The sequence below is a fragment of the Bacillus rossius genome, chromosome 17 (genome assembly GCF_032445375.1).
Source record: "Bacillus rossius redtenbacheri isolate Brsri chromosome 17, Brsri_v3, whole genome shotgun sequence".
In the NCBI taxonomy this organism is placed as follows: Eukaryota; Metazoa; Arthropoda; class Insecta; order Phasmatodea; family Bacillidae; genus Bacillus; species Bacillus rossius.
In genome coordinates, this window is record NC_086344.1 from 38,769,732 (window position 1) to 38,794,306 (window position 24,575).

The following is a 24,575-nucleotide window of genomic DNA, read 5'->3' on the forward strand; positions in this document are numbered from 1 at the left end:
CTGGAGACTTCTATACAGTATATATATATATTCAAAGGTGCAGGTCAGTTCCTGTGACATGCCTCCCTCCCTACCCCTCCTTCTCTCCCCCTCCACCCCCCTTCGCGAGGTTTTTTGACGACTCCTTCGTTTATAGAGGTTGTAAAAGTAACTGAAAAAAAAGCGGTACCCGTATGCATTCGTTACTGTGACAATAAATAATGCCCGTTACCGCTGTATCGTTACGTCACTCGTTTCTTCCGATACCTCATAAAACATGCTATGTTATGTCGGGGCAACGAATCGGGTCGTACTGGCGTACGCGTACAGTATGATGGCCATTGGCCAGTAGCCAATGGTAGCTCTGTCACATCTACAGCTAACTAATTGAAATATTAGCAGACCTGTGCTACAATTATAACGCTCTCGTCGTAAAACAGTATCTTAAGTTGTTCCCAAAATGGTTTTTGTTTTGAAAATAAAATGTCGATTTCTAAGCTTACAAGTAAAAGTCCAATAACTTAAGGTGCAATCGGAATAAATACGACATGTCTTCAACGTGTGTGTCAGCATCTGGTCATAAGAGACCAGGTGTAAGATCATGAAGACAGAGCAGCAAAGGAAGGAGCTGGTGGGAGAGGCGGGAGTACCCTGAGGAAACCTGCAAGAAACGAGTACTCGTACCCGCCGTCCCCCTAGACGGGAGGTGAGTAAGCCAACCAATTAGCAAGCTGGCATTCCTCTGGTACGTATGTTCGGGTTTTACGTCGCACGGCTACGCACATAGGTTGCCTTTAAGGCGAAGGGAACCTCCGAGTCCACGGTGGGTTCCGAAACACTTGCATTACCAACTTGGTGCACATAGACTTGTGTTGCGCTGAGGTGTTGGTGTCAAACCCACAACATCCATCTTACGAGCCACATTATCCTTGATATTTCCTGACCAAAATTTAAATTTTCGCAGCTTAGATTTTTTTTGTTTTAATAATTCACCTGTTTTACAATTTTTCTGAAAGGCATAAAGAAAATCCCGCCACCATCCATCATCTCTATAGATGGCCTAGTTCAAAAAATTAACCTTGAATATGCCATTTTATACTTGTATTTCATTGACTACTGAGTGTCGGGCCTGTCCGTCTGTCGTGTTCCTCAATGCATTGCGATTACGACTTTAGAATTTTAGATAGAGCCCACCCGGGCACACAGACCAATGTGCAGAGCTTCAGGAAAAACAATGTGGTTTGAAAACTACTCAAGATATCCGAGTGGGGTCTGTTTACGAAAAGCATTTATAGGGCCCGCCTCGTCAGGGGTGTATGTGTGTTAGTGAGGCGGGATGATAAGCGCGACGCTCAATGGTATTTCTAGCGCGGTATAGCCTCTAAGCTCAAGGCTCTGAACTAGCACGCAGTCTACTCGTCGTCAATTGATAACTGTGAAATTTGTGCGGTGACCGAATTTTTATATTACGGGGAAATGAAGATAATGGTGTAATGCAAGTCCCTTAAGTGCTTTCAAGAATCTGTACCACTTGTTTTAACCTAAAAATTACTCTGAAAACATGCGTTTCAGCCATTTTAATTCTTCTAGAAATACAGTTTAAAAACATGATCAATAATTAAAAGTACTTTTCGGGCCTCAGCGAACTCTTAAATGCTTTTCGTAAATAGGCCCCACTCTGATATCTTGAGTAGTTTTGAAATCGCGTTGTTTTTCCTGAAGCTCTGCACACCGTGTGTGTGACCAGGTAGGCGGGCCCCTTAAGAGTTCGCTGAGGACCGAAAATTACTTTTGATTTCAAATTAAGTTTTTTAAAATGCGTTTCTAGAAGAGTTGAGAGCTCCAATACCTTGCACGACCAGGCGGTACGTGACGTGGTCGCTGCCGTGGGGGTTCTCGACCCGGCAGGTGTAGTTCCCCGCGTCCGAGCGCCGCAGGCCGGATAGCAGCAGCTCGCCCGCGTCAGACACCTGGGGCCTCAGGGGCCGGTCCCCGCGGAGCCAGAGCCGGCGCGGCGCGGGCTGCCCCACGGCCGCGCAGCCCAGCGCCACGGCGCTCCGCCACGGCCTCACCACGGCGCCCCCGAACGACCAGATGCGCGCCGGCACTGCGCACACACCGCGTCTACCCACACTTGCCGACACGGCCAACACACCATCGCCGCCTGAGTATCGGAGTGTTCCACGTCCACATTTTTAGGTTTTTTTTTATGCTATGGACACAAAATTAATATCAGTATATGTACATTTGTACTATATATCCACACACATCTACGCACATAAAAATGTTTGTTCTTAATTTAAGACCGATATTATTTTATTCTATGTCATGGATATTCATAGTTGCTTGAACTTTCAAATGCTTATATATCTCAGTTCCGACTTCAATGGACATAGAAAACTCCAATTCTCAGGCGACGAGTCCTGCCTACCTGCACCGCACCAGATATTCATTTATTTCCAATATCGTCAACAGGTGAAAAAAAAAAAAAAAATCGGTTGTCCATAAAGCTAAGTTCATACATCTTTTGAAATTTTTTCCTTTAACTGTGTTCACTAGGCTCCTGTTTGTTGATTAGTCAAGTACATGATACAGCATCTTTTGATAGTAGTATTATAGTTAATAGTAATTATAAAAGAAGAAGAAAATTGGTTGTCCGTAAAGTCGGTTTACGGACGATAAGTTTTAACGTGACAACGTCACGACAAATACGTTGATGAAACGATCGCGTACTTTCACGAATAAAACTGGATCATTTTTTATTGAATTATAACGTATTTTGTACGGATGCAAAATATTAATTAAAAATTAATAAAAAAATAGTTCAGTTAAAAAAGTACTGAATTTAAAAGCTGCTTTTGAAAAGCCCGCCTTCAAACTATATAATGTAATAGTAGATTCACAGGCCAATCGAGTGGAAGATAGATGCGGCGCAAGCGTACAATGAGCGTAACGGGACACCGCGTAATGGGACAATGTATGTAACGGGACACAATTTTTTGTGCGTGCAGCTGGCGTTCGTCGATTTATTAGACGTTGTCACGTCAAAAATTATATTTTTGAATTCAGGAAAAGGTAAATAAACTGTTAACATTATTTCATTCAGACTGCATCAGACTTCAAATATTTTATAAAAATTGAGGATAAGTTAATTTCAATATTGAAAACTTTTAATTACTGTTATTAATACAATGCAGGTATATTTGACATGGAGGTCAATGGACTGTAAGAAGAGATGGAATGTAAGATGGAATGAGACAGAGAACCCACCTGCTCCTGGATACATGGAGGAATATGGATACAGCCCCACCTGAATGGTATCAATATCTGAAACAACTGTTTCCCTTAAAAACTGATACACATGGAAAATAGTACATTTTCATCTATTCAAGCGTTACGAATCTTTTTTTTAATTTACCTATTTATTTATAGTTCCACAGGCATCATTAATACAATAATTTTCCTGTAATTTAAGGCTGTTCTTGAGTGCAGTGTTTGTAAATTAGTCGAAAGCATAAAGTGTATTGCTTTAAGCACAAATTCTATGCTGAAAAGTACTTTTTTTTTTAACCATCTACCAAAACACCTTTCAACCGACTCATTACTTACGGATATTGAATTTCTGGAGACTTTCTACGTTATTATTTACAATAAACTATGGCACTTGTTCAGCATGGGTGACACGGGCTGTCGCCGCGCAGTTGTCGAAGCTCGCCTCGAAAGTATTATCGTTTCGGTGTTGCGTTGTTGGCAAGTGCATAATTTATATACATACTAGTTCTTATAAATATAACCTGTGCGGCAGGAAAGCATGAGAATGGGTTTTCTCGTCCAAAGCGACGCAAAGAAATTTACGATCTTGGTATGTAAACGAGTTGCATCATACCTTTGTTATTTCTCGGTTAGGTAGGTGTATGTTTGCGCTGATTTTTAAAATAGGTTTCCTTTCCAGCAGAATGATTTTTCGTATAACTTTTCCTGCGTTTAAGGTGTTGTGTCATCTTTTAGCAGCCATAATACAATAACAATAAATTGGACGTAGTTATGGAAAACGGAACCAACCCACAAATTTGTTATATTTTATTTGAAAACAAATCAAAATAGTACAAGGTTGATCGTACCGTCGTTGCTATTATTATATCAGTATTTATACTAGACCATTAAAATTATACCCACATTATATTATCAATAGGAGAATCAGAATTTATAATTAACTTTTACTTCAAAATACTCAAAATAGGTTTCATGTGGGTTGGTTCCTTTTTTGCGTAACTACGTCCAATTGAAAATAACGGGGAGAGCACGAACTGTTGCCGCCTGGCTCCTCCGCCGCGGGTGGCGGGTAGAGTGGTAAGGGGGTTAGGGGGCTCACCGCGGCTGGTGGGCACCTGCGACGCGACGCGGGAGCTCTGCCCCTCGCCAACGCGCGTCGACGCCGTCACCCAGTACTGGTACTCCACGTGCTGCTGCAGGCCCTGCGCCTCGTAGCTGGCGTGCTGGCTGCCCAGGCTCAGCTTGGCGTGGTTCAGCTCGTCCCGCCCGTCCACGATCCTGCCGGCCCGACAAGCACCACGTCTTACCAACCCGACAAGCACTCAGCTTCGCGACCACCACGCAGGGTGTCCACGGGGAAAAAATATTTCGTACCAACTTAGGCGAGAAAAAAGTACTAGATTTGAAAAAAAAGTACTTAATTATAATTTGCTATGGTTTTAACAATTTAGGAAGTTATTATGACATTGCAATGCTCCAACTTAAATATATCACACCAAACACACACATACATTCCATAGTTTTTATAAATAATTACGCTTAATAATAAAACTCATTGGAGTTACTGTAAGTAATTATATTATATTAAAGAAAAAAGTACTAGATCTGTACTTGACCACTAAAAATGTCATATAAGTACTAAATCTAGTACGAAAGTACTAACTGTGGACACCCTGCCACCACGTCTTCATAGCAAGATTTCATGTTACCAAAAAATATTCTGAAAAAATATAATTATCTTTGAAAGATTTGTGCAATGGGAGTGCATGACTTGATGTAAGCTTTGGGACATACGCCACTGCTAAGCACATGTATGTCTGCAGAAGAAAACTACAAAAAACACAAAATTAAGCAAAAAGTTGCTGTTGTCAACAGGATATAAACAGCACATAATATTCCATAACAGGAATACGGTCACCAAACAAAGAAAAAATGGACTAAGTACTAAGAGAAATAAATAAATAAATAAATAAATAAATAAAAATATATATATATAAAAAACCAAGTATTTTCCCTTAGAAGTTTCCTTTTTTGCTTTACCAACCTACATTTAAATAATTGAAGATACTTTGATGCAAGTTTTTTTTACAATGATTTATTTTCTGTAGATTGGTCGGTACTGCTTAACCAACAATTTTTTTGATCCTAGCAGTAGATAGAGAGTGGCCTTATATTTACATAAATAGTATAATAATAATGGTAATGATAAGATCATGGAAAATAACTGGAGTTCCGGAAATTTCGCGGATTCCTCTGGCCTCAGGATAGAATTTAAAGTTATATGTGTGCTCGACCCAAGTTTACTTTCCCATTGGTTGATTTCTTAGCGAGAACATTTTTATCCTGGTTATTTGGCCCTACCTGATTCGCTTACTTCTCTCCTAGCTGGACATCGTTGGCTCACGGTCGTAGAGGGGCGTGTCCAGATAACTGCGGTCCAATCATGAACAAAGTGCGACAGTGTGGAGATTTGCATTCTAGCTTGCGACTAAATGAATGCGCGAAAATTCCGTGGCTCTAAAAATAACTAATCTGGGGTGGGAGACCAGAGCGCTAAGGCTGAGACTTACTTTCTGCAAGCTCCACGGCTTGTTATGTCAAGCTTGAATCAATCATTTTCTTTTACTGTCTGGAATTCACTGGAATGGGTAGCATGAACAACTATTTTCCATTAAAACATTCCTTTCTACTAGCATGTTTAGAACTGGTTACAACTTATTTTTTCGAAATTTAATTTCCTTCCAATAAGTATTATTGACGAATTGGAAAAGAAAAAAAGAAAGAAAAACCCCTCTGGTTTGTAAGCATCACTGAAACTCCTGACTTCAACAGGCGGCGCTTCTACTGTTTATGAGGCAGGGCAGCAAGAGGGGGAAAGAACACAGTCTCCACGCCAAAGCTTCTCCCTGGCAGAAGACATGTGTCGGAGCTCGTCGGGAACTGATCTTGGGGTCGACCGGCAGGAAGCAATGCAGCCAATCACGAAGGCTGAAGAGGAGTGGGGTAGGGGTAGGATGAGAGCCAGGGCGCGCGCACTTGGTGTAGAGACTTGATGTGAGCTTTTGGACATATGCCATTGCTAAGCACATGTGTGTCTCTGTGGAAGAAAACTACAAAAAAAAAAAAAAAAAAAAAAAAAAACCCAAAAGACAAAAAAAAACACAAATTAAGCAAAAATTGCTGTTGTCAACAGGACAAACAAAGAAAAAACAAAGAAAAATGGACTAAGAGAACGAAAAAAACTCCCACAAATAATGAATTGAACCAAAAAAAATCAGCACAACAGTTGAAACGAGACAAAAACAGAACAAGTCTCGCGTTTCAACTGTTGTGCTGAATTTTTTTTTTTTTCCTTCGTTCTCTTAGTGCATTTTTCTTTGTTTTTCTTTGTTTGTTGACCATATTCCTGTAATGGAATATTATGCGGTGTATATATCCTGTTGACAACAGCAATTTCTTTGCTAAATTCGTGTTTTTTTGTCTTTTGGTTTTTTTTTTGTAGTTTCCTTCCACAGGCACACACGTGCTTTAGCAATGGCGCGTGTCCAAAAAAGCTCACGTCAAGTCGTGCAACATCCCGCCGCACGAATGTTTCAAAGACGGTACCTAGTGTAGAGGTTGTATTTTGTGACGATCCCGTTGGGGTCGGCGGGGGGCAGCCACGAGACCAGCAGCGACTGGGCCGAACTGACCACCACCTTGATGTCCGCCGGCGGGCCTGGAACTGAGCAAGGCATCAGCGACGGCACTCCAGTGCTTCCAGGGACGTCGGAACGTTTTCACGAGTAGGGGGGAGGATGGGGGGGGGGGGGGGCAAAAAGATGTATCACACTTAACCTAAGTCCTAGAGCCGGGGGGTCCGGTGGGCCCCTCCCCCGGGAAAATTTTTGGAATTTTAGATGCAAAATTGTGCTATTTAATGAGTTTCCGAACCAAAATATTAAATATACACCATTCCAAGAATTTGATGACGTAGTATGTATTAAATATGGATTAAAATATCGTGGGTAGTGGGTGACAAATAACCTAACCCATGTGATCTACCCCCTAGCTACGGTTTTGGAATTTAATGTCAATAGATATTTTTTTTTTTTTGGTTCCTTAACCTGTGAACATTGGTAGCTTGAACATATTATTTCTAGGAATTTTCAAAATACATTTTTTTACTGAATTTTTATTTTTCAACTGAAATAATATGTCTCTGACAGTAGATGTAGTACAATTTAAATAAAATACCATCTAGGAATTTGCAAATCATTTTACAGTATATTGACAATCGTAAATTTGATTTTTCTGATCAGTGTGATCACCAATGCAATGTTTGTAACTACTGGTTGAGAAAAAATACTATTAGGACCAAACATTTATTCTGGGGAAAGGAGGGGGGGGGGGGGGGGGCAAAATGCTACTCTCGCTCCCCTCCCCCATGCAGAACAGCACGGGGGCCACTCGCCCCTGCTGCCCCCCCCTGTTCCGACGCCCCTGAGCGCTTCAACTCCTTGGCTTCCGAGTCGAGACCACGTCCGCGTGTACAGACGCTAGGCCCGTGCGGATACTGGATTACTGACGTGAAGCGAACATCAAATCGAACGTTTAAAATATCCTCAAAGTCGAATCGAATTGTGAATATTGTTCCTGGTGAAACTGTATTACATTTATTTCAATAATACAAGTTTTAAATTAAAAAAAAAAAAAAATTGTTTAACCTCTGTAATATTTGAAGAAATTAAATAATTACTAGAGACCTGCAAAATTCACGGATTCATTCGGTGATAGGCTAGAATTCAAACACATATACCTCTTAGATGATTTTGCTATTGGCTTACTGTTCATCTGGACGAATCTCAACCAGTTATAAACCCTCAACCAAAGGAGGATCGAATCACAGACAAACCAGCTGAGACGACTTACAAGTCGGCAGCCAATGAACTTGCGTTATTTGCCCGAGTGTACAGGGGTATGTGCAGTCTAACCTGAAGGCCATCGAAACCGCGAATTTTGCAGGTCTCTAATACCTAATTACCAATAGCAAAATTCATTAAAAATTATATTATAAATTATAATAACCATGCATAGTATTAATATTGAGCATTAGAGTGTAGAGTGCAATTTTTTTAATGTTTTAAGTAACTAACTTTATTCAAGCAAAACATATACAACACAAAAAATATTTTCATGAGCTAATCTTGTGCTTCCAAGTTTTTCAAACTTTGAAACAAATTGTGAAGCTTTCACATCAGACCCGAAGCTTTGCATCACAACTGAAGATTTAAATAAAACATACAGCAAAATTGCCTGGCTAAGTCAATTCGAATATTAAAAAGAGCTTCGATTGATTCGCTTAGTCGAAGCTTCGCAGAGGCCTAACAAATACCTGGTGAACTAATTCCAGAATGTTTTCAACCTTTTAACAAAATTGTCTTATAATTTTTTTTTTATCAAATGGAGATTTTTTAATATATTATTATATAGATCATAATTAAACATGAGCAAATATAATAAGAAATTTTCTACAACATGTAAGAATGTACCAATATTTAGTTTCTTAACATAATGCTGGGATATTTGTACTAACCATTGTTTATCATTTGAACATAAACAACTTTGTATCACATACTCTTTTGTATTAAACAAATTACTTAGCTCTAAATTTGTACAAAGTTTCTAGGGACTGTGAAAACTCTTTGTATTAACGAGAGTTTTGTATTATTTGTCTTTTTATAAACAAAGTTTCACTGTATTTTTGAACAAACACTTGTCTGGAGGATCTGGATTGGAATCTGGATCCAGCAGTCCACATGCTGGCTGAACACAGTTGGATCATTCAGGACTCTTTCGGAACCTTTCAGTTGAATTTACCTGTTGAGGACGTTCAAGTTTAATCTATTCCAAAAAACCATTGCATTTGTTTTCCACCATCTCCTACCAAGGCAATTTAAAAGAGTTGATTTGAAAATTGTTGCATGTCTTACCAGGGTGCCCACACAAATCTATAATATAATATCTCTGACCTTTTTCTGACTCTCCATTACTGAAATTGCAAATTTCCCTCACTAATATTTTTAAAAAATAATTGTTCTATTTTACAAATTTTAGCCCCCCTACCATCTCCAATGCTGACCTAATTCAAACAGAACCTTACATATGTTATTTTATTGTATGACTACGCATTGAAAAACCATCTACAAAAATACTTTCACAGTCTGAATGATGACAGACTGCAATTACTATCTCTGGAGAATTTCCATGACTTATCCATAATTCAGAGTGACGAATGCCCTGACCTCCCAGGAGGTGGCGGTCATGGCTGATGGCTGTGCCCAGAAAGAAAGGAGGGGGTCTGTAGGATGACAGGGAAGGGGGAAGTCGAAGGATGAAGGGGAAGGAGGAAGGGGGAAGGGGGAAGGAGGAAGGGGAAGGGGAAGAAGGAAGGAGGAAGAGGAAGGAGAAGGAATAAGGGGGAAGGAGGGGGAAGGGGGAAGGGGAAGGAGGAAGGGGGAAGGAGGAGCGGCCGTACCATCCTCCTCGGTGGCGCAGTAGAGGGCCTTGGAGGGCACCCCGTCGCCCACGCGCGTGAACGCCAGCACCTGGATGCTGTAGTTGGCGAACCTCCTGAGCCCGGTCAGCACGGCCGTCAGCGCCGTCGTCTTGCGCGCCTCCACCTCGTCCGCGCCTGCAACGAGCCAGCACGCCCCGACATTGTGCTTCGCTTTCCTGCCAGCGACGGGCCAAACCCCAATTTATTCCCAGATCCGAAATCACAAATTGGAATCGAAAGAGTACCCGGAATACACCCCCTCGAATCTGAACAATTAGGTACAATAAATTTAAAAAATATATATTAACCACGGTGTTGAAACATTTAACCTTTTAAATGTTTCGTTCATTAGCTAATTTTCCAGAATTAATACATATTGTAATGCTATTTATAGAGGTGGGACGATACCACACTTTCGATACTCGATTCTGTATTGTGTTTTCAATTCGATACTTTCGATTCTTACGATACTTTCGATACTCCAGGGAAAAATATTTTCCCATTAAGTAACAATTATTACAAATAACATAAATTAGTTTTAATCTATATAAATTCAATCTAGCATACCAGCACAATGTCAGATTAAACTTAAATACAAAATGTGTAAATAATTGCATTATATTAATGAAAGATATGAATCCATCATTATATATATATATATACATATAATAAAACCACAAGAAATGTAAAATTTAGTCCATAGTCAAGTAAAGCTGACATGAGAAACAGTGGCCTTACAACATGTTATGAAGTCCTTTCTTGGAGGGGGTAAAGTCATTAAGCCTAAATTAGAAATAAAAACAATTAGGCTATTGTAAAAAGAAAATAAGAAATTTTTGCTTGTTTGTTTCATTTTACAAACAACTTTATGCAACAGAACAATTTTCAATAAAATTTTAACTTGAGAAACGTAAAATAGAAAACAATCCGATCGTAAGAACACAATAAGAAACAGGTATATTCAGTTCAAAGATTATTGAATGCACAAAATATGAGATCCGTGCCTTGGTAAAGCGCGTGCACCATTTTCATAATCATTGCTTGTTTGCGCTACTAGTCTCGCTTGGTGCTGGCCATAGATGCTACTACCGAAGTGCACAGTCTTCCTGATACTATCTATATCTATGGTGCGATAAAGTTATTTTCTTACATTTGCAAAGGTAAACAAAGAACGTTTTTCAAAATCCAATCATTAAAACGTAGTTTATTAGGAGGAATATAACAAAAAAACTTGTGAATTTTAGGACTTTTACGCTTCGTAAAAACGTATGAAACGGGAAATTAATGATTTTATAAGTGTATGTTCCGGGAAAGTAAACCATTGTAAATATTGTACTTTCGGCGGGACCAAAATTAATCGTAGTATGACACGGGAAAATGAATGAAACGGGAACGTATCACCGAGGTTCTACTGTAGTTGTATTTTGTACGATGGCGACTCAAAACTTAATTCAATACAAATCAGGGATGTTAGACAGTGGCTCAACGAACCTGGTACAGATGTCACTAAAAGCTGGTATCTGAAAAAAAAACTGGTACACTCCAAAATCTTACACTGAAAAAGATCCTGTAGATTTTGTTTCATATATATAAAATGATATTTATATAAACTGCTTTAATACGATATATACTATGGAAACATAAAAGGATACACACGTGTCAACAAATAAAGTATGATAAGGTTGGTAACATATTTTTTATTCAATCGGCAAAAATGTTTTATCTTAACTGAAATAGTTTCGGTACCAATATTCATAAGAAACTCCTTAAGGTATCAATCACATAATATATTGTAGTTATATAAATGTGATTATAATTTTAATCTTTCAACAAAATAAACACATATATTAATAAATATTGAGGCCATCTCATTTAAAGTAAAGTTATAAAATTGTTAATAAAAAAATAAACGTATAACAGCATGGCGGCATGGCACCGTGATCAATTTCTAGAGAACTAGCTTCTGAAATTATAAGATGGCCATAAAAACGTTAGCACCTAGTATGAATACTTTCAATTAAATTAGCACTAAAAATTTATCTTAAAATGCCGTTTTATTAATAGTATACAGATGGAATTATTACAACGCAACTATTATAATTATTCGTCCCCGCCTAATGTTAATTGTTAATGCATGGTGCATCGCGCATGGTCGATGTTCAAAGTTGGTATTTCTGCATACCAGCACAATTTCTACTTGGTACATGGTACAAGACCCTGAAAAATGGTATATGTACCAACAAGTTGGTACGTCTAACATCCCTGATACAAATGAACAAGCATTCCGGTATCGAAAAAATGTATCGAACTTACAGTTTCGATACTCGATACTTTGCGATACCATCAAGTATCGAAAATCCCATCACTAGTTATTTATGTATTACGTAATAATAGCAGGAATAGGTGTGAAGGAAAAATAAACTGACTCGTTGAACTCCAGAGGTTATCAGCTCTGCTATATCCCCTGGCCCGAGGGACCGAGAGGGTCGGAGGGGCTAGAGGGTCGCGACAAGGCGCACCTGGGCCGAGGTCCTGCTGCAGGGGCTCGCAGTGCAGCTTGTAGCCCTGCAGCACGCCGTTGCAGTGCGAGGTGGGCGGCGGCTGCCAGCTCACCTGCAGCGACTGTGACGTCAGCGCCGCGCAGCGCACGTCCTGGGGCGGCATGCTGGGCACTGCACACCGCACGGCACACCACACCACTTACTACTACAGTGAGAGTCTCTTTGTCACACTTCATACGAGTCCACGGGCTTAGATCCCGGTGGAAAGGAGTTGGGGAAGGGGGGAGGGGGAAGCAGGGGTCCTCAACCCCTGGAATAAAAAAAGCCCTTCTCTGAGTGGGCAAAATTGTAACTGTGAAATTTGAATGATAAACGTTATCCTGTAAGGCCCCTCTGGGAATGCTACAGATTTTCCACCCATCCAAGAAACATTGATCCGAAATATAGTAACATGAAAATGAGAGATGTATAAGTGGTACCAAAAAAAAAAAAATAGAGGAGTAAGATGAAAGCGAATAAGAAACCTGGCAATGCATTCGTTATCTCCGAGTGAAAAACTGTCTCACGGAAAAACTGCCCCAGCTGCAACTGCGATGTTTGAAACTACTGATGGTCACCAGAGTGTAGTAAATATAAAACACGAAAATAAGCGAATACTAGTTTTTTGATGTGAAGAAAATATCAAATTGAATGTATGAAATATTAGTCAAAGTCAAATCGAATAGAAAAAATATATATTTTTGTTCCTTAGGATGGCTGCATTACATTTTATTTTATAAATTACTGGAATCAAGTAAAAAAACTATTTATAATGTTTGTTATAATAAAACCATTTGACTTGTGTTTCAGACAGGGTCCAAGTTTCTGGGGAGAGAAATTGCTCCCCGCATGATCTTCGGGACCTCCAGCTGATTTCCCCCTTTAGAAGAGTTTTCCTCTCGGTCCGACGTCATCCTGGGACGACCCAGGTGATATGAGCTATATATATATTTATCACTTGCATAGAAGGAACTAAATTCATTAAAAACATACCAGCGAGCAGTGCTTTAAGAACGTAATCCTCAAGAACATGTAAAATCAAGGAAACTAATAATATATGTAACTATTGGGGAAATCAAATTTTGGTGCAATGCTTTAAAGTTTTGTTAATGCAATCATTTGTTTGTTAAGGTGTAATATGTATATTTTAACCCTTTCCTGCCTGGCGGTACTTGTGAGTCCCACAATGTTTGAAGCCCCATAGAAATAGTGTGTGCATGTTTGAAACCACATGCTGACTGTCGGGAGCTCTGGGTCCCTGTATAGCTCCGCTCTGCCAGTTGTCGAAGAAGTTCGATTGACAGCCAAGAGGTTGCAGCACTAATACGGCAGCGCTGCAGCTGTCTGGAGCGCCCTTTTTTTTTGTTTGTTGAGCTGGACATATGATAAATGCCTGACAGGACTTAAAAGTCCCATCATTAAAAAAAATATTAAATATAAATAAAAAAATATTGGAAAAAATTATGGCCTCCTTTTATGCTTACTTAAATATAAAAATGAAATAAAAATTACAAAATTCAATTTTTTTGCATTTCTAGGCAGGAAAGGGTTAAATAATGTCGGGGCGCCCTCTTTACTTTGTTAATTAAGTACTAAGATATTTATTATCATGTCGAAATAATGCTAAAAAAATGATGAAAGACCACGTACAAACATAATTTTGTAGATGGACGCAAGCATAACCCGAGATTCGTCGCGAAACGCGAGGTCTGACTGAACGTTAGCGGACTTGATGGCGGGGGGGCAAGCAGGAAAGGCGTGCTCACCGTCCTCCAAGGTCTGCGCGGAGGCCGGCTCCGACAGCGGGCCCGACCCCACCTGGTTGAAGGCCTGCACCACCACCGAGTAGCGAGCGAACTTGGCGAGGCCCCCGAGTAGCAGCTCCCCTGCCCCTTCCTCGCCGTCCCCGGCCACGGAGGTGAAGTTGAAGCTGCCGCCGCCCGCGCTGCGCACGCACACGCACAAACAGTTCAGCGGTCTGCGCTGCACATCGCTTCCAACAACCTAGACAAACAACTACAAAAAAGTTTCGTACTTCAGGGGGATTCCCCCCCAGCCCTGGGGATGCCGAGGTTGCTGCAAACTAGCGCATCCTAGAGGCCAGTCCAGTGTTTGACGACGTTTGATTACCTTGCTCGACTCAGTGTACCGTGCTTCTGTTCGGCAATTAAACATTCCTGATTCCAATTGTGAAATGAATTTTTCTTCGAGTGATCAGTGATTTACAATTGGTTGCACCAGATAGTTTAGACAATGGTGATAAATATTCTGAAATCAGTGCTCCAGTACTAATACTCATACGTTAACACAGTCCGGGGATAGTTTACCCCAAAATATGAAAAAGTCATGGTCAGAGTCAAGGGCGCAACAACTAAATTTCCAAAAGGGGGGGGGGGGCAATATACCTTTATATAAAGAATCATCGATCCCCCCCTATTGAAGCGGGGGATCAGGGGGTCCTCCCCCCGGGAAAATTTGTATTTCAAGGTGGAAAATGGTGCTATTTAAGCAGTTTTATCATCTAAAAATTGATTACACAGCACTTTCTTTGCCCCTGTTTGCCCCCACTTCAGGGTTTTAGAGGGGGAGGGGAATACCCTTGCCCGCCCCCTGTTGTTTCGCCCCTGCTTCCAATAACCTAGACAAATACTACAAAAAAGTTTCGTACTTCAGTGGATTCCCCCCCCAACCCTGGGGATGCCGAGGTCACTGCAACTAGCGAATCCTAGAGGCCAGTCCAGTTTTTGACAACTTTTGACTACTTTGCTCGACTCAGTGTACCGTGCTTCTGTTCGGCAATTAAACATTCCTGATTCTAATTGTGAAATGAATTTTTCTTCGAGCGATCAGTGATTTACAATTGGTTGCACCAGATAGTTTAGACAATGGTGATAAATCTTTCTGAAATCAGTGCTCCAGTACTAGCACTCATACATTAACACAGTCCGGGACAGTTTCCCCCTACACTTGATTTAACTTTTTGGACATACGCCATTGCTAAGCATTTTCAAGAATTATTAGAATCTTGGACAAAAGTATCTGTCTGTCCTGCTAGTGGCTCAACAATTTTCTGCAATTTTAGCAAAGGCCAGGGCCGGCGCGTCCATATAGGTGAACTAGGCAACCGCCCAGGGCGCCAAGTAGCTGGGGGCGGCGCAGCACGACACACAACAGCCGATACAACATGTTCAACGATTATTGAAACTAGACGAAAATGGATTTTTTGTAACAGTTTGGAATGTTTATATTGATATAAGTATAATTATTTAAAGTCCACGGTGACTTGTTTCATGATTTGTAATGAGTAAAAAAAGTAAAAAAAAAAAAAGCTTGCTTACATTTTTGATTGTTGACATAAATCTTAGGCTTACATCATGTATTTTGAGGCAAATGAAATTTTTTTTTGGGGTGTCCGTTGAGGGGGAAAAGGGGGGGCAAATAAGGTTTTTCGCCTAGGGCGCCAATTTACCTCGCACCGGCCCGGGCAATGGCATATGTCCGAAGACCTTACATCATCGTCATGCACTCCCGATGCACAAAATCTTTCAAAGATAATAGTTTACCGAAAGATATGAAAAAAAGGTTATGGTCGGAGTGTTGAGGACTCGTCTAGGTGCTCACCTGGCCTCGCGGTAGCCCACGTTGTACCCCTGCACCTCGCCATGACGTAGTTCGGGCGAGGGGGGAGCCCACGTGACCAGCAGCTCCGTGGAGGACACGGGTCGCACTGACACCGCGCGCGGGGGCCCGGCGGGGCGCTGGGGCTCCGTGCGCAGGGTCAGCTCCGCGCTGGGGGCGCTGCGCCCCGCCGGCCCCTCCGCCACCACGCGCAGGGCGTAGCGCGTGGCGGGCTTCAGGTCCTCCAGCACGGCGCTCAGGGGCAGGGGCGTGCCGCCCAGCTCCAGCTGCTCCCAGCTGCCTGCCACACCTCCCACACCGCCTCAGTGACGCCTCCCACACCGCCTCAGTGACACCTCCCACACCGCCTCAGTGACACCTCCCACACCGCCTCAGTGACACCTCCCACACCGCCTCAGTGACACCTCCCACAACGCCTCAGTGACACCTCCCACACCGCCTCTCACTCAACTTTACTAGCAACGTTCATGAAAATAAAAACAATGACACCAATATCTCCTGAGATATGTCAGGTGGTTTTTTTTTTTTAAGTTTTGTTACTGGTTCCGGTAACTTTCTTCATTTTTTAGTTAGCTGTTGCCTACGTGAGTTTTATTTCTTTGAAGAAGTATTTATTTTTGTGTTTAATTAGAAAATATTCATTTTTTTTGGCTTTTTTTTTGCCACTTTGTTAAAGTAATTTCATTAGGATGTTAAAATGAAACTGAAATCGTTTGCTAAACGCACGCCAAGTGTTGAGTGGGTATTGGGCGTTCCGAGCAATCCCGAGGTACGGTCGAAGGTGCACAGACGATGATTTTTTTTTAGGACAGATTGTTGACCGCGGTGTTGCTGGAGTGAAGCAACAGGGCGGTTACAAATTTGGGTCCGTGTACGAATACCAAATTATTCCCAAATACAAATTAAAAATTTGAATGGTTATGATTCCTCACCATCTATCTCCTTGTACTCCAGAAGGAAGCGGGTAACCTCGCTGGCGTCCGCCTGGTGCTGCCACTGGACCTTGACGGAGCGACTGCCCACCTGCACTGCCTCCAGCCCGACGGGGCTCTTGGGTGGCTCTGCGGGGCAAACACGCTGCCGTCACCCGGGCCTTTGAATATACGAGGGTTATTTTTTTTTCAACCTCCGATCGGCTGTAATAAAAAAAACGGGAATGAATTGGGAAATTATTTTAATGTCAAAAGAAACGTACATCTTTACTCTATTTTTCCACATAATCACCATGCAGATTGAGGAATTTGTCGTACCGATGCACCAGCTTTCCGAAACCCTCTGCATAAATTGATGCCTCCTGCTTATTCAGCCACGTTTTAACAGTGCCCTGCAGTGTGATTACAGTTTCATTTCTCCATGGCATGCCCCATTAATCGATACCCTAATCGCTCGTACACGAAACGACACGTCTCGTAGAGTTTACCCCCTTCCACCAACCATGTTAAGCGGCCAACTCACACCTCAGTTGAAGCTTGGTTATGGGAATGTCAACATGGCTGCAACGATAAACTGTACGGCGAAATGCGAGCTGCGTGGAGACATCCGTTTCTTACAGGCAGAAGGGCACACTGCAGCAGAAATCCATCGCCGAATGAGTGTTGTGTGTTAAAACGTGGCTGAATAGGCAGGAGGCATCATTTTATGCAGAGGGTATTGGAAAGCTGGTGAATCGGTACGACAAATGCCTCAATCTGCACGGTGATTATGTGGAAAAATAGAGTAAAGATGTACGTTTCTTTTGACATTAAAATAATTTCCCAATTCATTCCCGTTTTTTTTATTACAGCCGATCGGAAGTTGAAAAAAAAATAACCCTCGTATATATACTGTATAGAAGTCGCGAGTGGATAGGATTTACTCCACGTTTTTCAGGAGCGTACAATGAGCAGCTTTGGGAACTTCACCGCTGCAGTGCGCTGCCGTAACGCCCTGTATCGTCTTAGGTTGTTATTTACAAGTTAGAGCGCAGCACTGTCGCCCGCTGTCATTTCCCCGCACCCCCCAACCATCATTCACTGCAGCTCGAGGTCGTTCAGCGGGAGGGGGGAAGGGGTGTTTGAAGAGTTCGACACTTGTCCGCTAGGGACCACCACAAGTCGATGCCCTAGAGATGGTGGCGATTGGCGGCGGTGAATTAACCAACTACCTCAAAACCGTATTAGAAATTTTAATCTGGGCTGGCGACTTCTATACAGTATATATATTCAAAGCCCAGGCACACACGGTAAGCCTTCATTTCGCAGACGAGAGAGCCTAAACCCTGAAGTTTTCCCAAGTTCATGCTTTTTCCCCCCCTGTATATTTAATGTAGCCATCCAAACCAAATCAACCGTCCACAATGTTTTAAAGTATTTATAATGTAGCTAACCTAACCTAATTGGTCCATTAGTATCCTTTTATCAACACCACCATATTTATTTACAATGAACAAAAAAAAAAAAAACCGAAAATGCACGAACGGGCGTTTGGCTCTCTTGTCTGTGAAAAGAAGGTTTCCCACGCACAGATAGCCAGCCTCGGCACTTACACAAGGGCGGACAACCTGATACCTCTCGTAGTCTTGACATTTCTTAAAAATTAATATGACTAACAAAAAAAGGACTTCTGACAGTCTGACATCTTGGAAAGCCATTATAAAACTTTAATTCCATTAGTTTTTAAAAGTACTGATGTTTTAAAAAAAATGCCAAACAGTACAGTAGCACTAAAGTAAAAAAAAAATTATACAAATTTACAAAAAAAATAAAAAAACCGACAAACTCCAACATTTTCCTCGCGCTCTCATTCCAGGACTGTACTCCTGCTCTTGTTATCTTGATCTTGTCTCACCATAAACTACATTCCTGTTGCTCTGATCCTCCCAGCATCTCTCTTACCTACGATCCAAGTCTCTGCTTCATGGCATAACTTATAACCATACTGATGTTCGATAATCCAGCACAACTTGGAAGGTCGGGAGCGTGCTGCTATTCCTCCATGTTTATGCTATGGAGGAGAGAATGAGGGAGGATAGCTCAAAAGCCAGCTGTGCCCCTCCCACACGTCTGCTTCTGTCCTCATCCATCAGCTCCATGAAACTACTGCGGTGCGCGTTGATCAGCGCTTACAACACATTTTACTCAAGGGTATCTGTGGGCTTGGTGTTCAATACGTAAGAGATTTATTAGTTTTTTTGGGATCCAGTGAAAAGGTCTTTCGTTCTGCATGTTCAAGACCACGGCCATACCTGACCAGCATTTCCGCTGGGTTGTTGAAAATCTATATACGTAGTTATACATTATGCTATGGGGCAGAGACTTGGACTGCAGGCACGATAGATGCTGGGAAGATTACAACAATAGGGGATGAAGTTTATGAGAAGTACTGTTCGCAGGCTATCACGGCCATTGTCTGAAGTAGCTTGGCTTCTGGGTTGTAGCTGCATCTTTGGCGAATAATTCACCTGACGTTTCGGTCGACATCGTAGTGGCCATCATCAGGGAGCAGTTACCTACTGGGGTTGAGTAATTATTCGCCAAGAACGCGGCTACAGCCCAGAAGCCAAGCTACTTTATGAGAAGTACGTTGGCAGTTACAAGGTTGAATGAGATCATGGGAAATCAAGAATGAGATGAGATAAGATGGCATGGCCGTGTCCAGAGAATGGGAAAGAGAGGCTGCCCATGAAAACATTGGGGTTGAAGAACATAGGAAGAAGGCACCAATGAAGACCAAGGAGAAGGTGGAGAGAGGAGAAGGATGGAACAGATTGAAGGAGGAGAAATGGTTTAGGGAAAGAGGAAGATGGAGACATTTTTCTTTGCAGACCCGGTCGCGGGCTGGGAGCATCTTATGATAAATAATACAGTTTTAGCAGAAATCTATAGAAAAAAATGGTATATATAGTGCAATGATTTAATATAAAAAAGTGTAAACAGCTCTGTGGCAAGATAAAAATACACACATGAACGTTACAATTAAAACAATATTGTGGTGGTCAAAATCAACAAATGTCCAAAACCACAAAAATAAAATAAAATCTGTAGGTTCTTTGAATAATTCTTGCAATGGGCAGAATTAATTAAAAATAAATTTTTGGACACACATGCCATTGCTGGTTACAACATATGCCATCGATAAAGCTCAAAACCGGTCAAATAAGATGAATACTCAAAACGCACAGAAAACAAGACAAAATGGGCTGATGTAAAAATTTAAATGCACAGACAGCACAACAGAGCACACTGTGAACGCAAATAGTCATGAAAGTATCCCACCGTGTTCGTGTGTGCTGTGATATTTTTTTTTTGATTATTTCCTTTCACAGAATTATGTGCGCTGTTTTTTTTTTGACGCAGGCTGATCTTTGGCTGGTTTTTCCATGAGTTTGCATCTTCATCTTTTCTGCCAGTTAAAAGAGGTTTATTTATGACATAAGCATGACCTGCAATGGCGTATGTCCTAATGAAATTTTGGGAATAAAAAAATCCAATCGGAAAGCGAGCGGCCGGGGTCGGTGCAGGAATGCAGGAAGTGACTGACTGGAGAACGTCGGTCTAAAAAGCACCGACTGTACAACTGAATCGGCACGTGCTAAAAAGGGCCTCGGTCCAAGCAACCCAGTTGTGAGAAAAAAACGAATATATCTGTCTCTAAGCGACCCTTTTTTTATTTTTTTTTTTAGCGTACGTTAAGAATTTCCCCCTGGCTAACATTAGTGAAACCCGCGGGTGTGACTCAGTTCCTTTCAGCATATCGTCGGCTTACTTCTAAAACCTCGTAAGTCCAGATTTTCCCACTTTTATATTCCGGATGTGTTTGGTGTATTTTTTTTTTTCATTTTTCATAGTGCATATGCTGATAAAACCTCGTAAAGTCAACTCTACTTAGTCTCTATTTCTATTCACAAATTATAAAACCTCGTATCTTTTGTCAGTCGAAACCGTGCATCCAAAAGCGTTCTCCTGTAAAATTGACTGAAATGGAGTTACGAGGTTTAAGAAGTAAGCCGACGATATAGATAGTTGAAGCTATCCTATGACATAAGATTTTTCATGCTTGACCCACTTTGCCATTTTTTACGTGACCGAGGCCCTTTTGGCGTGTGCCGATTCAACTGTAATGTTTATCCTCGAGGCGGGGTTGCGGTATACCTTGCACCAGCAGTTGCACCAGCTGCTGGTCCCGCCCGTACATGTTGCTGGCCTGGCAGAAGTAGGCCCCGCTGTCCCCTGCCTCAGCACCGTCGATCTGCAGCTCCGCGCTGACTCCATCGGGGGTCGAGTCCTGCTTCACCGACACCCTGCAGGCACAGTGCCCCTGGCTCCAGTCTGTACCCCTATCAGGTCAGCGGAGGTGCATCGAGGAACACACCCTCCTCTCCCAACCACTCAGACACACACTCCTGAGTTCCCAGGTGCGGAACACACTGCTTCACCGACACCCTGCAGACACAGTGCCTATGGCTCCAGTATGCCCCCCTGTCAGGTTTGCGGAACCTTTGAATATATATACTGTATAGAAGTCGCGAGTGGATAGGTTTTACTCTACGTTTTTCAGGAGCGTATGATGAGCAGCTTGGGAACTTCACCCGCTGCAGTGCGCTGCCGTAATGCCCTGTATCATCTCAAGTTGTTATTTACGCGTTAGAGTGCAGCACTGTCGCCCGCTGTCATTCCCCGCACCCCCCCCCCACCCAACATTCACTGCAGCTCAAGGTCGATCAACGGGAGGGGGAAGGGGTGTTTGAGTTCGACACTTGTCCGCTAGGGACTACCACAAGTCGATGCCCTAGAGATGGTGGCGATTGCGGCGGTGAATTAACCAACTACCTCTAAACCGTATTAGAAATTTTAACCTGGGCTGGCGACTTCTATACAGTATATATATTCAAAGGTGGAACACACCCCACGTGACCACATCCCCTCCTCTCCCAACCTCTTATGGCCCGTCTACAATAGCAATGTCCTAAACTGTGTCCGAAGGACACTCGTCGCTGATTGGTCCACGTGACCCTCTGACGTCATGCGATCAAGTGGGCGAAGGTCCGAAACTGCCTGGTCCGAAGACATTCGTCAATTTGAACTTTTTGTCCCAACCTGTGTACTTCGGACAAAGAAAAAGAACAGAACACTCATGATATTTGAAATTCCGGTTCCCGTTTGAAAACGTGGTGTTTTTTTTATTGAAGGAAATGGAAGGTGTTGTAAGTCACTTATAACTTACATAACTTACATAAGTTCAATCTCAAACATCAATACAATAAACAAAAAACATTTGTTTTGGCACATTTACTGCGCTCTGGTGACAACTTTAGAAATCAATACATTCGGACATCGGACATCGCAATTGTGGACAGGGAAGTTTTCAACGAGACAATGTGACGTCACTCACATTCGGATAAGGACACGGACCACGCACAGGTTCGGACTATTGTAGACGGGCTCCAAGACACACACTCCTAAGTTCCTCGGTGCGGAACACACGGTACGCGAAGAGAGACAGCGATGCCTTACCATGCTTTAACTTCCCATGGACTGACTGACTAACTACCGGTATGTTGGCAGATACCTACTGTAAGCCACCTTTATTATACAAAAAAAGGTTTTTATGTTGGTTATTTTGTTTCGCTGTTTCCATTAAATGTTTCCAACTTGTTTGAACACATTTTTAATTTGATTTTCAATGGAAAAATTGGACGAGACATAGAATGTGAAAATAGGTATGTCAACAAATATCCAAGCGAAAAAACGATACGTGAGTGCCTAACTTTAACGATCGTCAACTACACAATAAGCATTTTCACCTGTTTTCAAGCCTTCTAGTCTGTTGGCAGCACGCGAATGTAAAAGTATTTGACTGATGTGAATCGCTCGGCTTGCTGACGGTCGGACAGGAAAAATCACCTTGAGTTCACCTTTAGGCGACAATAGACAGGAAGGAAGTATGGTAAATTTGCGTGCTAAAATTGGCACACCTGGAAGTGTGCGCCATAAAGGCAGTGAACTATGGCATCATGATGACGGTCGAATCAGCATGTAAATTATAAGAAGGTATTACAAAAGCATACACATTATTACACGAAAGAACACAAGTTATAAATCAACCTTTGAAATGGCACTAGCCTCATCACCACGGAAAACATATTTTTAATTTTATCTACAACGGACCTAAAACAACTCTGCAATATATCCAGTTTCTTGAAGAAACGATGGTATTGGGTAATCAAAGAACCACCACATCTCTAAATATACATTAGATGGAGGGTGGAAACCCAAAACTAAATTGGATAGAAGGAACAATTGAAAGTCAGCCATAAACTTTTTCTGAGGGCTACTGCTACTTTCCACAAGCAGCTTGTCATCTAAATCTGAGAGAAGGATGTGAAGTCGACGTTGTCCAGTTACTACTTGCTGCGAAGATCGAGTATCCTGAATTCTCGGAAGCAGCGCTTCGCAGTGTGTAAGCAGCGTCGAAGCTGAAAGTTTCCTCACCTGTAGTTGGACGCTGGGCTGAGCTCCATCTTGCCGCCGCGGAGCCACATGACGTTCACCGGCTTGTCACCGCTCACGTCGCACCTGAGCGTGGCCGTGTCACCCTTCTTCACCGTCACGATCCTCGACGGCGCTGAGAAGTACGGCGACGCTGCAAGTTCCCCACCGCCTCAACGTCAGCGGGCTCCATCCGCATACAAACAGACAGCAGCTGCCAGTGGCGTAGCCAGGATTCGTGTATGCGGGGGGTGTTAAGAAGCATGGCCCCCCCGTATTAAAGTGGGTGGTCCGGGGGTCCTCCCCCGGGAAAATTTTGGATTTTAAGGTGTACAATAGTGCTATTTTAGCAGTTTTCGGTACCTAAATTTAAATATTGTAATGGTTAAAATTTTTATTATTTTTAATATGAAATTTGTTTGAGTGATGAATAAGAAATTAATTAAAGATTTGGTGCTAAAGGGGGGGGGGGGTTTGAACCCGTAAATGCCCCCCTTCCCCCCCTGGATACGCCCCTGGCAGCTGCCACGTTGGGGAAACAGCACACGCACGCGAACTGTGCTCTGAATAGTTGTCGGAACTCTTTTAACTTTCCACAGTGCTGCGTGATGAATTTCTGTGCACGACCAATCAGCATACAATGCTGGAGTAGCTAGCGATTGATTTTACACGTGCCTTAACAAGTGAAACAAATTCAAATTTGGTATTTAAATGCGAGGCAAAGCATTGTAGTTAGTCTTTCCTAGTCGTTCAAAACTACATGGGGAAATGAAATGCTTGAATGTAGGTGAAGAACTGCTTCGTGATGACGTCGACCAAGGCTACGCCCTCCCTCAAGCCCGACGAACTTTGCTCGCTTCAGGCCTGACCCTTCCAACACCCTCTACCGCCCTGATGTCATTCAAACCTGCTGCTGAGAGTGTGCGTGTGCTAGTTCCGCCTCCGCAGAATCGGGAAGCATTCTTTTCACTGACGAGAGAGCCAAAACCCGAAGTTCCCCGAAGTTCATGTTTTCTTTCCGTATCTTCAATGCAGCTATCCTAACCAAATCAACCGTCCACAATGTTTTAAAGTATTTATAATGTAGCTAACCTAACCTAATTGACCATAAGTAAACTTTTATCAACACCGCCATATTTA

General features: G+C 42.2%; 1 protein-coding gene across 1 annotated transcript in view; it reads right to left on the minus strand.

Moving 5' to 3' along the window:
* LOC134540659 (cell adhesion molecule Dscam2-like) overlaps positions 1-24,575 on the minus strand; it is a 149,076-nt gene that overhangs the window by 23,784 nt on the left and 100,717 nt on the right. The window contains 10 exon segments of the mRNA XM_063383532.1: positions 1,829-2,086; positions 4,352-4,530; positions 6,859-6,976; positions 9,770-9,925; positions 12,310-12,462; positions 14,097-14,275; positions 15,952-16,249; positions 16,902-17,030; positions 21,099-21,247; positions 23,439-23,589. Of these exon segments, the coding sequence (XP_063239602.1) occupies positions 1,829-2,086; positions 4,352-4,530; positions 6,859-6,976; positions 9,770-9,925; positions 12,310-12,462; positions 14,097-14,275; positions 15,952-16,249; positions 16,902-17,030; positions 21,099-21,247; positions 23,439-23,589 (1,770 nt within the window).